Source organism: Laetiporus sulphureus, assembly GCF_001632365.1.
Source record: "Laetiporus sulphureus 93-53 unplaced genomic scaffold LAESUscaffold_5, whole genome shotgun sequence".
NCBI lineage: Eukaryota > Fungi > Basidiomycota > Agaricomycetes > Polyporales > Laetiporaceae > Laetiporus > Laetiporus sulphureus.
The window spans coordinates 57,108-67,214 of NW_024468514.1; the positions used below are offsets into that span (position 1 = coordinate 57,108).

At 47.5% G+C, this 10,107-nt stretch overlaps 3 protein-coding genes across 3 annotated transcripts; 2 read left to right on the forward strand and 1 right to left on the reverse strand.

Moving 5' to 3' along the window:
- Window positions 1-244: 244 nt before the first annotated feature.
- Window positions 245-2,487, reverse strand: LAESUDRAFT_672890 (P-loop containing nucleoside triphosphate hydrolase protein). Its single transcript, XM_040905507.1, has 9 exons — window positions 2,425-2,487; window positions 2,156-2,367; window positions 1,913-2,106; window positions 1,587-1,860; window positions 1,452-1,534; window positions 1,339-1,401; window positions 1,047-1,279; window positions 901-993; window positions 245-845 (listed from the first exon to the last, which is right to left on the reverse strand). Exons 1-9 carry the CDS (start codon window positions 2,464-2,466, stop codon window positions 432-434), a joined length of 1,608 nt encoding a protein of 535 aa, XP_040767966.1. The 5' UTR covers window positions 2,467-2,487; the 3' UTR covers window positions 245-431.
- Window positions 2,488-5,893: 3,406 nt separating this feature from the next.
- On the forward strand, window positions 5,894-7,128 carry LAESUDRAFT_793099 (uncharacterized protein; the record flags this gene model as incomplete). The annotated part of the gene is made up of 6 exons (XM_040913939.1): window positions 5,894-6,140; window positions 6,192-6,304; window positions 6,348-6,524; window positions 6,545-6,715; window positions 6,773-6,854; window positions 6,905-7,128. The coding sequence occupies 6 exons, from the start codon at window positions 5,894-5,896 to the stop codon at window positions 7,126-7,128; spliced, it is 1,014 nt and encodes a 337-aa protein (XP_040767967.1).
- A 225-nt stretch (window positions 7,129-7,353) lies between these two features.
- LAESUDRAFT_711480 (uncharacterized protein) lies at window positions 7,354-7,989 on the forward strand (the record flags this gene model as incomplete). Its single annotated transcript, XM_040906835.1, has 2 exons — window positions 7,354-7,374; window positions 7,690-7,989. 2 exons carry the CDS (start codon window positions 7,354-7,356, stop codon window positions 7,987-7,989), a joined length of 321 nt encoding a protein of 106 aa, XP_040767968.1.
- Between the last annotated feature and the right edge of the window lie 2,118 nt (window positions 7,990-10,107).

Here is a 10,107-nt window from a genome sequence, read left to right on the forward strand (position 1 = left end):
ACATCCTCGTATTTTCGCAGGTAAACGGCTCGTCCAAAATATCGGACCTTTGGCATCGTCCTGTGGGACCGTGATTTAGAGCGCGGATGTGTCGAAAGCTATGATTGCATTTAGTCACTCAGTGCGGCCAGGGTGAATTTTCGGGATGTTGACTTTATCAATGAAGTGAGCACACTAACTACTTTCATGCTGCTTGCCGTCGGCTGAAGTTTCCCTCAAGGTCAGAACCTCACAAAGCGGAGCTGAGAAAGGTACATAGAGATAGAAACGCATGAGCCACCATCGACACTCTGCGCTTCGTTTCCCCGAAAACAATACTAAGTTCCAATCGATTACACTGCACTTCGGCACGACGGCGTACGGATAATGCTAGTCAAAGAGATCATGCGATTTCGTCAACTTCGGCACGCAACATGGTATGCATTTTCGCTTTAGTGTGATCTCTTGTAATGTGACTTCGCGCGACCACTGCCGTCGATTCTCGTCACCAGTCCCGTTTCGCCGGCCATGGGATCTCTCCCATCGAGGGCGCGCAGAACAGCATTCCCTGCCGATACCGAGTTCTGCAGCTTGAGCCTCGCTATCTGCTCGTGCAGCGCTTGGGACTTCTGAACCAGCACATCCATCTTAGCCCTGTAGGTCGTGAGCCAGCTTTTTGCTTGAGCCACCTCTCGAGCGTTTGGCGCCGGCAGACTCCCGCTTTCTTCTTCAGGTGTGGGCGTGGAGCAAAGCTTCGATAGCTCCGCGGCTGATAGAGGAAGAAGATCTGCCATTATTACTGTAGGAGTTCTGAGGAGCCTATGCAAGACTGGTGCGAGCTTGGAGTAGTTGCGGGTGATATAGTCCTAGATTCGCGCCACCAATGACGGACTGTGCTGATCTCCAACAGTAAAGACATACCACGCTCTCCGCATGGCCCCATTTCATGGCATCTTCGTGCAGAGTCAACCCCATAGTTCCTCTCATTTCGGTACACTTCGCCCCATCATTCAACTGCCGTAGGCATAACGGCACTGCTGGATCGGAGACGATAATCATGCACCCACCTGGAATACAGTCACGTATCGCAGCGTGTTCAATGTGTCTTCCACGTCCAGCGGACTGGGGCTCACGCATGCCACAATCATGAGCTTGCTCGTAGTACGGTCGGATATATCTTGCGAGCGGTCGAAGATGTCCTTAAGCACCATCGTCAAGCGGCTGCCTCTCCAAGGTACGTGACCGCTGCTACTCAATCTCGCGCGGATACAATCCTTGAGCGCAGCGAGTGACTTGTTCGCTGACGATGGTTATCAGATCTCATGGTGAAGATGAAGAACTAGTACGATGTTTACGAACTCTCAATGGATTCCTTCATGCGCTCCGCGTCATTTTGGATTAATATGTTCGATCTCTCGGAACCTGCAGTGGAATTCTGGTGATGTTTCGTCCGATACACTGATAGTGCGTACCAGCGAGATCGATGATGTGGATACATGACTTTTTCGAGCCGTCTTCTTTGGACTCTATGTGGATCCGTATGATCGAGTGGGACCTATGTTACCGCACTCAGCCTGGTGATGTCGAAGAAGCTGCGAAAGACGTACCGGCTGCTCGTACTGTTTTTCACCGTACTTCTCGTCAACCGCAGCTCTTTCGCATTAGATAACAATTCAGAAAGCTGCTCTTGGCTAAGTACACTGTGCCTGGTTAGACCGAGATAATTGACTGCCCCAGAACCGGCTGCCAGAATTCTGATTGGTGCAAGCGATGGTGTTGATAGAAGATCATAAGCCAAAAGGCCTCTGATCTCGAACGCCTCAACGGAAATCGTGCATGCTTGCAACGCTCCCCCTTGACAAATATGACTGATGATCCTTTCTGAGCCAATGAGTATGGTGACCGCCGTTCTGATAGCAATGCAATAGCATACCTTCTAATGCGGTCGTGGTATACGTCTTACCGGTACCTGTTTGCCCGTACGCTAGTACCGACAACTCACTCCTGTTGAAGTCCAAACATTGCTGGACAGTCTGCGCCACATTCATAGCCGTATACACAGAGTCATTGTCCGTGTCTGCTCCAAACACTGAGCATGCACTGAAGCTCTTCGTCGAAAATCGCCCTCTATGTTTGTATGAGCTTGGACAGGGCGTAGCATCGAGCTATGGCTTACCCAATGGCACGCACTGTAGGGTGCGTGAAGTGAACAGTGTGGCGTCCTTGAATATCGATTAAAGAAAAAGCCCCGCAGTCAAGATCGTGCTCAAGAAGAGGTCTGACACGGACATAAGCCTCTATGAGCCCTTCTTCGACTTGAGCTGCAGGAGGTTCTGGCCCCCATGTTGCCTTGTGTTTCGCCATGTGTGTCTGAATCGACCCCTTGTTCTACGAAATAATGTGAGAGACGTCTCGAAAACAGGCTAACAGCAAGAAGTAAAAGACCTGTAGGACATATTTTACGGTGTCACTAATTGTGTCGGCCATGATAAACCTATAAGAGCTCAGGACGATCAATTGTTGAAAGGAGAGAATCAAGCCACCGGCCTGGGAGTCTGTCGTCGGGCTTTAAAGCTATGTGGCGCCGCAGAATAATGTTCTGTTCTGCACGCTTGCAGACCTGTTTCTCTTAAGTGTTTCCTAGTATGACTACTCAACTTTGGATCACAGTCTGTATTGATGATAATTTCCACCTGCAGTGCATGTAGTCATGATGACAATATGAAACTCGCGAGTCGAGGAATTCATGACATTCCTGGAGAGCCAGAAAATGTGGTGTGGCGATTCCTCCCGCCTATTGCAGTAGTGAATGCACGGAATTTTGAAGATATACGATAGAGAATGACAACATGACAACAATTTTATAGCCTATGGCAAAGTGAGCGAGAGAGCCTGAGTCAATATGTTATCTACGACATGCGATGGTCATCGAGTGCAGAAATCCACACACGCACATGACAAAAGACGTCTTCTATCCCGAGCACACCTCCACACCCTAGTGATCTATTGAGCATAGTACGATAATCAACATAAACGGAGCAGGAAAAATAGAACCGAACTGCCACTTACCATCATTGATGAATTCCAGGAGCCTACGGAACGGGAGAGCGTGATCTTCACAACAGGAAGAGATGACCCAGCGAAAATGGTTATTCAGTTTCTCGATGCTCCAATACACAGATGCCCGTGCTGAGACGTGGTGATACAGAAGCTGTAATGGAAAGGTCGTTGTCTTGGCGTGAAGAATCAGGGGCTCTGTATTCTCGTGGGTTGACTGCCTGACTTGACGAAGATGATCATGATCTTGCGTTTGGACATTCAAAATGCGCTCTTTGCCCATACAAGCCCACAGAGGCATTATCGCCGATCCCTCCCAGTCGACGATACTGACCAAATGGCTGAAACCGTCGTACGAAACCATAATGTTCGAAGGAGATATGTCTTCATCGAACAAAACGAACGGGTTTTCGGGAGGGTCATATTCTTTATGGGGAAGGACCATCGCGAGCTCATCCATAGCGTCGAGAAGCAGTCAAAAGTAAGTCCTGAATTATACAATATGTTGCATCGGCTCTGTGGATGTCTCCGCATCTCTGTTGACCAATCGAAAGGTGGAACGCATATCACACCACTCCTCTGGATCGTCTTCTAGGAGATCTAATTCGCCAGCAGTGAACACCTTTAGCCATTCCAAAGATGAAGTCCACGGTCCCCAGTCATGATGCAAATTGACGGAGAGAGTGCACGACAATACTGTTGGTCTAACCGTGAATCTGCCATCTTCAGTCTTCTTCAGAGCGCCTATGGCATCAAATCGTGTTTGCCAGAGTTGAGCCTCAAATTGTGCAACCTGGGAAATAATGGATTCGATCTGTTCAGCGGTCATGGACAATTTTGCCTCTGCAAAGCTACGGCCGATAACCTGAATAAGACCAGAGATAAGCCATCGAAATGGAACTACTGTATTATCATCTGACCCTGTTTTGTATAGTGTATTGCGCTTTGACTGGAGTCTGAGGGTCTGTTTGCACCGTCAAGACCTTTGGTACAGGAATAGATGTGTTTAAACGTACCCATTCCAATGTCTCCACCTATAACAATAAAGATTATTAAAAATATGCACCATGACATTTCAAGATCAAACCTCAGTTCTTATCCTGTGATCAATTATGCTATCCGGTTGAAGGCTGTCCTGTTGAGCACAGCTTCCATTGACACGGGCCACCAAGTCAGGTGAATTCCTGAATGTAAGCATGTAAATCTGCGCCGAAATGAGAGCTTATCTCGCAAAAGAAACATCATTCTTACCATGTTGAAGCCACCTGAGCGCCACAATTGACATATCCATGCAATGGAGGGAATAGACGAACATGGGCGGAACATTAGCAAGTGAAATGAAAATACAAAAGTGTACTTTTACCCTGTCCTGTGAGATATATTCCCGTGCAGACATCACCGGCGACGTCACCAGCCACACCTTTGAGCGCATCTAAATCGAGAGATGAACAGATTCTCTGTGTGATCTCACAGTCCTCGGGTAACATTCCATGTTCAAGGTACTCTTCGCTGAGCTTCAATGCTAATGGGATATGAGACAGGAAATTCATAATCGCCCATTTGACGGTGGATGATTTCAAGTGCAATTCAAATGGCAGCACCATGACTGGCAGTGGTGTGTTAAGAACATGGTACGAGCACGTCTCCTTGTCTGCCTGCTTAGTAAGCAAAGGTCAGGCTCAGCACACTGGATCTGATTGAATAAGCTTCACGACTAGCGTATGGCAAGAAACTCCTATGTTTTTTACATTGATGTAAATTACATGTAATTTACATGTAATTTACAAGGTATTTTACATTGCCCCAAAATACCCATGTCAAAAATGTCAAAAAAGGGTCATCACGTGCACCTTCGTACCGGTGACCGGGCAGGCAAAAGCTGGGCAAAAGCCAAGAGAAAGAACTCGAACAGGAAAAAGCCAAGAGAAAGAATCATGGAAAGCAGGCCAGGTGTCAAAAATGAAGGGAGAGGCCGGCCACATGCTTGAAACTTCGCTTCGATGATTAAATCTGATGCTTTCATTTTTCATGCAAGTGAGTGGATTGGGTTGGGGAAATCCTATGACAGTGCACCTTCCTATGTGCATGATGCATTCCTCGAAGTTCTCAATATATGATGCCAGCATGGATGATGACGCAGTGGAGCAATGATTGGACGAGCCATCGACGGATTGTGGCTCTGCTGACAGTCTGCAGATTGAGGAAGATATCGACTTGCAGTCAGCAGAACTGCAGCACATACTATCAAGTACTGCTCCAATTTCTTGTACAACGGCTACCGATGGTGACCCAGAAACCATCGATGTAGATTCAGAGGGGCAGCGCGACGCTACGGATACAGAGGGTGCGATAGTGTGGGATTTCGATTGTAGCACGCTCTAACGCTGCATGACTTCATGTATTTTACATTTTTGATGCGGTTCTGGATTTTTTTTATATGTAATTTACATGTCAAAAGGTCACATTTCATGCAGTATAGATTTCGATTGCAGCATGCTCTAATGCTGCATGACTTTATGTATTTTACATTTTTGACATGGTTCTGGATGTTTTTTTACATGTAATTTACATGTCAAAAAGTCATGTTTCCTTCAGCATTTGCATCATGTTACGAACTTTCATGTTTTTTACATTTTTGACACAGTTTTGGATGTTTTCACATGTAATTTACATGTAAAAAATCAAGCTGGGTGAGGTCACATTTGTTGGGCGCCTATAACATGTGCAGGGACTTTTTGACATTAAAAACATCATGTAAAATACTTACATGGAGAGCGGACTTTTTGACATCATGTAAAAAACATCGCCGGAATTTTATGCCGAATGCTATTCATGACTGATCGTGCTCGTTTTCCTAATGATTCCTGCAACCTACCCAGGGGCTATTTCAGGCTCAGCATTGACGCAGGCATTTATCTCTGATCAGCTTCAGAAGATATCAAATTCCCCTGCTTCGACAAACGAGAAGAATCTACTCCAAGCCACCATCTTATATGCACCATCCATGCGTGGCAAGCTTAATATTGCATGGGCAGTAAATGATGTTGAACTGGAACGATTGACTGACCTCGCAAAGTACTACTGGACCAACATAATTGTGCCTGGTACGTTGCTTCTACTTTGCATGGTGCAGCTCTGAGTGCGATGTGCGGTAGTTAGGTCCGCCGGAGGGAGAACACCAGCCCCCAGCAGTCATCCCTTTCATGACCATTTTGAACTGACCATGACACTTGAGTCTGCGAAGTGTCTTAGTACCCTGAAGGTCAGGGTGCGTTTGCTTGTATCTGGATGCAGGCTGCAGTTTGACCTAGCTCATGCAGGCTCTGGTGTGCAATGGGTACAAATGCGTCATAACCGGGAAAGTAGATTCGAAGCATGCATCTCAAGTCACGACCTTAACGGGCTTGGACAAGACAGAAGCAGCGCATATTATGCCTTTCAGTCTGAATAACTTCGAGGAGATGAATGTCCCGATGGTGTGCTACAATGTCTTCTCATGCATTCCAAGAGACTAATGCTCAGTTCAACTGCAATATGGACAGCCTTGCAAACATTCTCTGGTCATATACTGGACGGTCTCAAGGGAAATGGCATCAACTCTCTGGAGAACGTGCTTACCCTTGAGGCTTGCATGCATCAGATGTTCAGTGAGCTTGTACTGGCCCTTGAACCCATAGAGGTGAGTCTCCCTTTCATCGCTTACCAAGTATGTTATGACTGAGTGGCCACAAATAAGGCAAAACCCAACGTTTACTGCATTCTCACTTGGGATTACGTGACAGATTCTCGAGAATTTCTACCTGAAGTCATCACTTTAAGTGACCATACCAATTCTGGGAAAGCATTGGTAAGCCTTTCTATTTCATAGATTGCATTTTCATCCCCCATATGCATGGTCTTGTTTCGTTCAGCCCAACCTGGACTACTTGTCATGCCTCAATATGTAAGGTTCTTCACACGTCTGGCCATGCAAAAGAGTTGGACAGAATTCTCGAGGACCTAGACGACGGTGGAATATCAGCTCTCTCACATGACAGTAGCATGGCAGATTTGCTTGAGGTGGTTCTGCTAACGGCTGTTGCAGTAAGTTGAGGTGTTCTACAGAAGTTGGTTCGTCATGCCCTTGAATACCTTTTTTGAAAAGATATGCCACTCATCGTGCAAACTGCAGATCTGCAGTGCGCCGTCAGCAGCAACGCATGTGCACAGTTCCAACGTGCACCACCATCAAGTCTGAGCCACCAAGCTCCACCTCCAGCATGAGTGCATGTGTGTCCATGGAGGTATCCTGCGCAATGGGCACATGGCAAGGGTGCCATGTTCTATGTCACTGGTAAAGTGAGTCACTGTGCAGACTCGTAGTCATTCATGAATTCGCATACAACCTATTGTCTGCACTTAGAATGAGCTGGAAGCCTCAGTTATGGTCTCTGTTCCACTGTCAATGCACCCTTCTGTCCCGGCCACTCGACATGGTATGGGAATCACCCTAATGACACAAGCACACAATTCTCCACACTTGCTCATGCATTGTACTTGTCCCCTGAGACAACTCCGCACACCATGCTATCTGGCAGCCCTGTAGAACCACTCGGTGAAGTACTTGGAGTTGAACTAGTTGATCCAAGCTACTTCTGGACAGAGCAGTGCTAGAGAGGGCACAGGAGAGGCTTGAGTCTGCTGGAGGAGCCATTGCCATTCCCTGGCGGGAAGGGCAGACATGATCAGGAGGAGGCACCGAAGGAGTTGCTGGATCAGCTTTCTACCAGTACTGTCAGTGCTGTCACTTTTGACGAGCATGGCTGTATCACTGCCTGCACTTCGACTGGCAGCTGGACAAATAAGCTGAAAGGGGGTGTCAGCAAAGCACCGCACAAGGGTGCGGGCTTCTGGGCAGAAAAGTGGCACATCGAGGGCTGGATCAGGAAGGCTTGGAGGAAGGCTACAGGTTAAAGGATTGAGATCACTGTAGGTGTGAGTGAGACCAGGAATGGTGCTGGACAGCAACATAAGTTGCAGTAGCAGGTGTGGCTACGCGTGCGTCGCCGCTGATGCTCTCTGCATGATACTTCGACCGCCTCGCCGCAGCCTCCACAATCTGACGTTGCATGCAGTATCTGCATGAGCCATTTGAGAATGCAGTGAAGCACTGAGTAGAAGAGCTACATCATGTTGGAGGGGTCGGTGATGTCGTCGCTCTTTACAATTGAGGCAACGGTGTGTCATTGATCAATCCCGACTTGCAGCATAAATGCACTGACCCATCACTCCTCAACTGTTCAGCAACGTACAGGGGCATCGTGCATGAAGATGCTGTCAGCAAGACTGCGATCATTGATGACAATGAACTGGATTAGATTAGAATGCATATGAGTGTCATCGAGGACAACGGCATTGTTGCTGACTGGCCAGGGACCAGCAGAACGCATAGTTTGTCTATCATATAGGGCATGTGAGAATGTGAAGTTTCGTGTGCGAGAAGGTGGCCTACTCCATGAGATGTCCACTGGCTAGCATGTCATGAGGGTGCAGTCTCGCATGAACATATCTCTGCTGACGGCTCTGCTAAGCTTCTGAACATGGCTTGCGTCCGGAAGGTAGTTCTAACAATTTGATGAACGAGATGATGTTGCACGAATGCTTGCTGTGTGCTCGCTGTTTCCTAGTAACAGGCCCTGTCGCATTCTCCAGCACTGTGTAACAAATGGATGAGCATTTCTGTAGCTTAGTCATGCACTATACTGCTGCAGGAAACAATGCACGTTCGAGGTATGTGACTACCTCCATCTCACACCGTGTGATGTGCCTGGCCTGGCTCAGCTCAAAAGTCCTGGCTTTGGCTCAGCTTTAGCAGGCTCAGGCCTATCAGCAATGCAGGCCAGGCCTAAGGAAGATGGCTCAGGCTCGGCTCAGCTTAGGCCCAGCTCAAAGCCCCGGCTTTTTTCAAAAAAAAAAGCTTTTTATTCATAATTAATGTATAGACTAGGTACAAACCTTGCCAGTGTACAGTGATACTATCATGTAGATACACATGAAAATGATACTTAACAGTAAGAAACAAGGAGAGCTGTGGATGTTTGAACATTCACATTCAATCTGCTCAAAGATCAGAGGGGTGACAAGGGGAAAGAGGCATGTGACTGACCTGCCTAAAATGGTGTGTCATGCCAGCATGAGACTCGAGGATCAGATTTGCGAGCACTTCGTGCGTGCAGTGGGCGTGCATGTCGGTGGCAAGGACAACATGAGTGAGAAGGACAAGATGAAAAGCGAAGATGGAAAGGCTGAGGGACCTCGGAAGGTACACTCTCTGTGCCACTGTGAAGCCACAGCTTTACGGCTCGGCCTCAGCTTCCCAAAAGAGCAAGCGAGGCCATGAGCCCTCTCAAGCGGCCCCCTAGGGCCCAGCTCAGCTCTGCTTTTTTGGGCTCAGCTCAGCCCGGCTTATGGCTTGAGGCCGAGCCCGGCACATCACTAGCAGTGAGTCAGAGTCACATGCCATCCTCACAACTTAAGTTGGTGATTGACAGACATGCGTTATGGGTCAAACAGTAGGTCCCGTCGCGTTTTGAGCCACTCCAGGGCATACAGTCTAGGCTATAGGTGTCACAAATACAGTCCTTGTGACCCTAACCATTCTCATATAAATACCCTAAGCACCAGCACTAAGCGCTGGACCAGATTATAGATCATATAGTCAGGTATCCAAGCACACATCTGTATAATAAACAGATGGTGCTGATGCACATAGCATATACATTATATATGCTGGTATAGAGAATAAGCTAGAAGGGTTGCCTGTAAGGACTAGATTCAACATAGAGTGTCATGTCCTCACATGGCCTTCAACGAGCTATGCTGCTACATGGACCTATAATGAAAGGTGTCCAGCAAGCATAGAATGAGGAAGAAAGCAGTCACGTGACTAATGCCCTACAAATGAAATACATCACAAATGAGCCGATTATTGTTATGAAGCGTTCCCTGCTAGAACGTTCAGAACCACGTGTGCTTTCTCACACGTACTAGTCCACAACGTGGACAGAGACTTAGATACCAAATATACCTAAC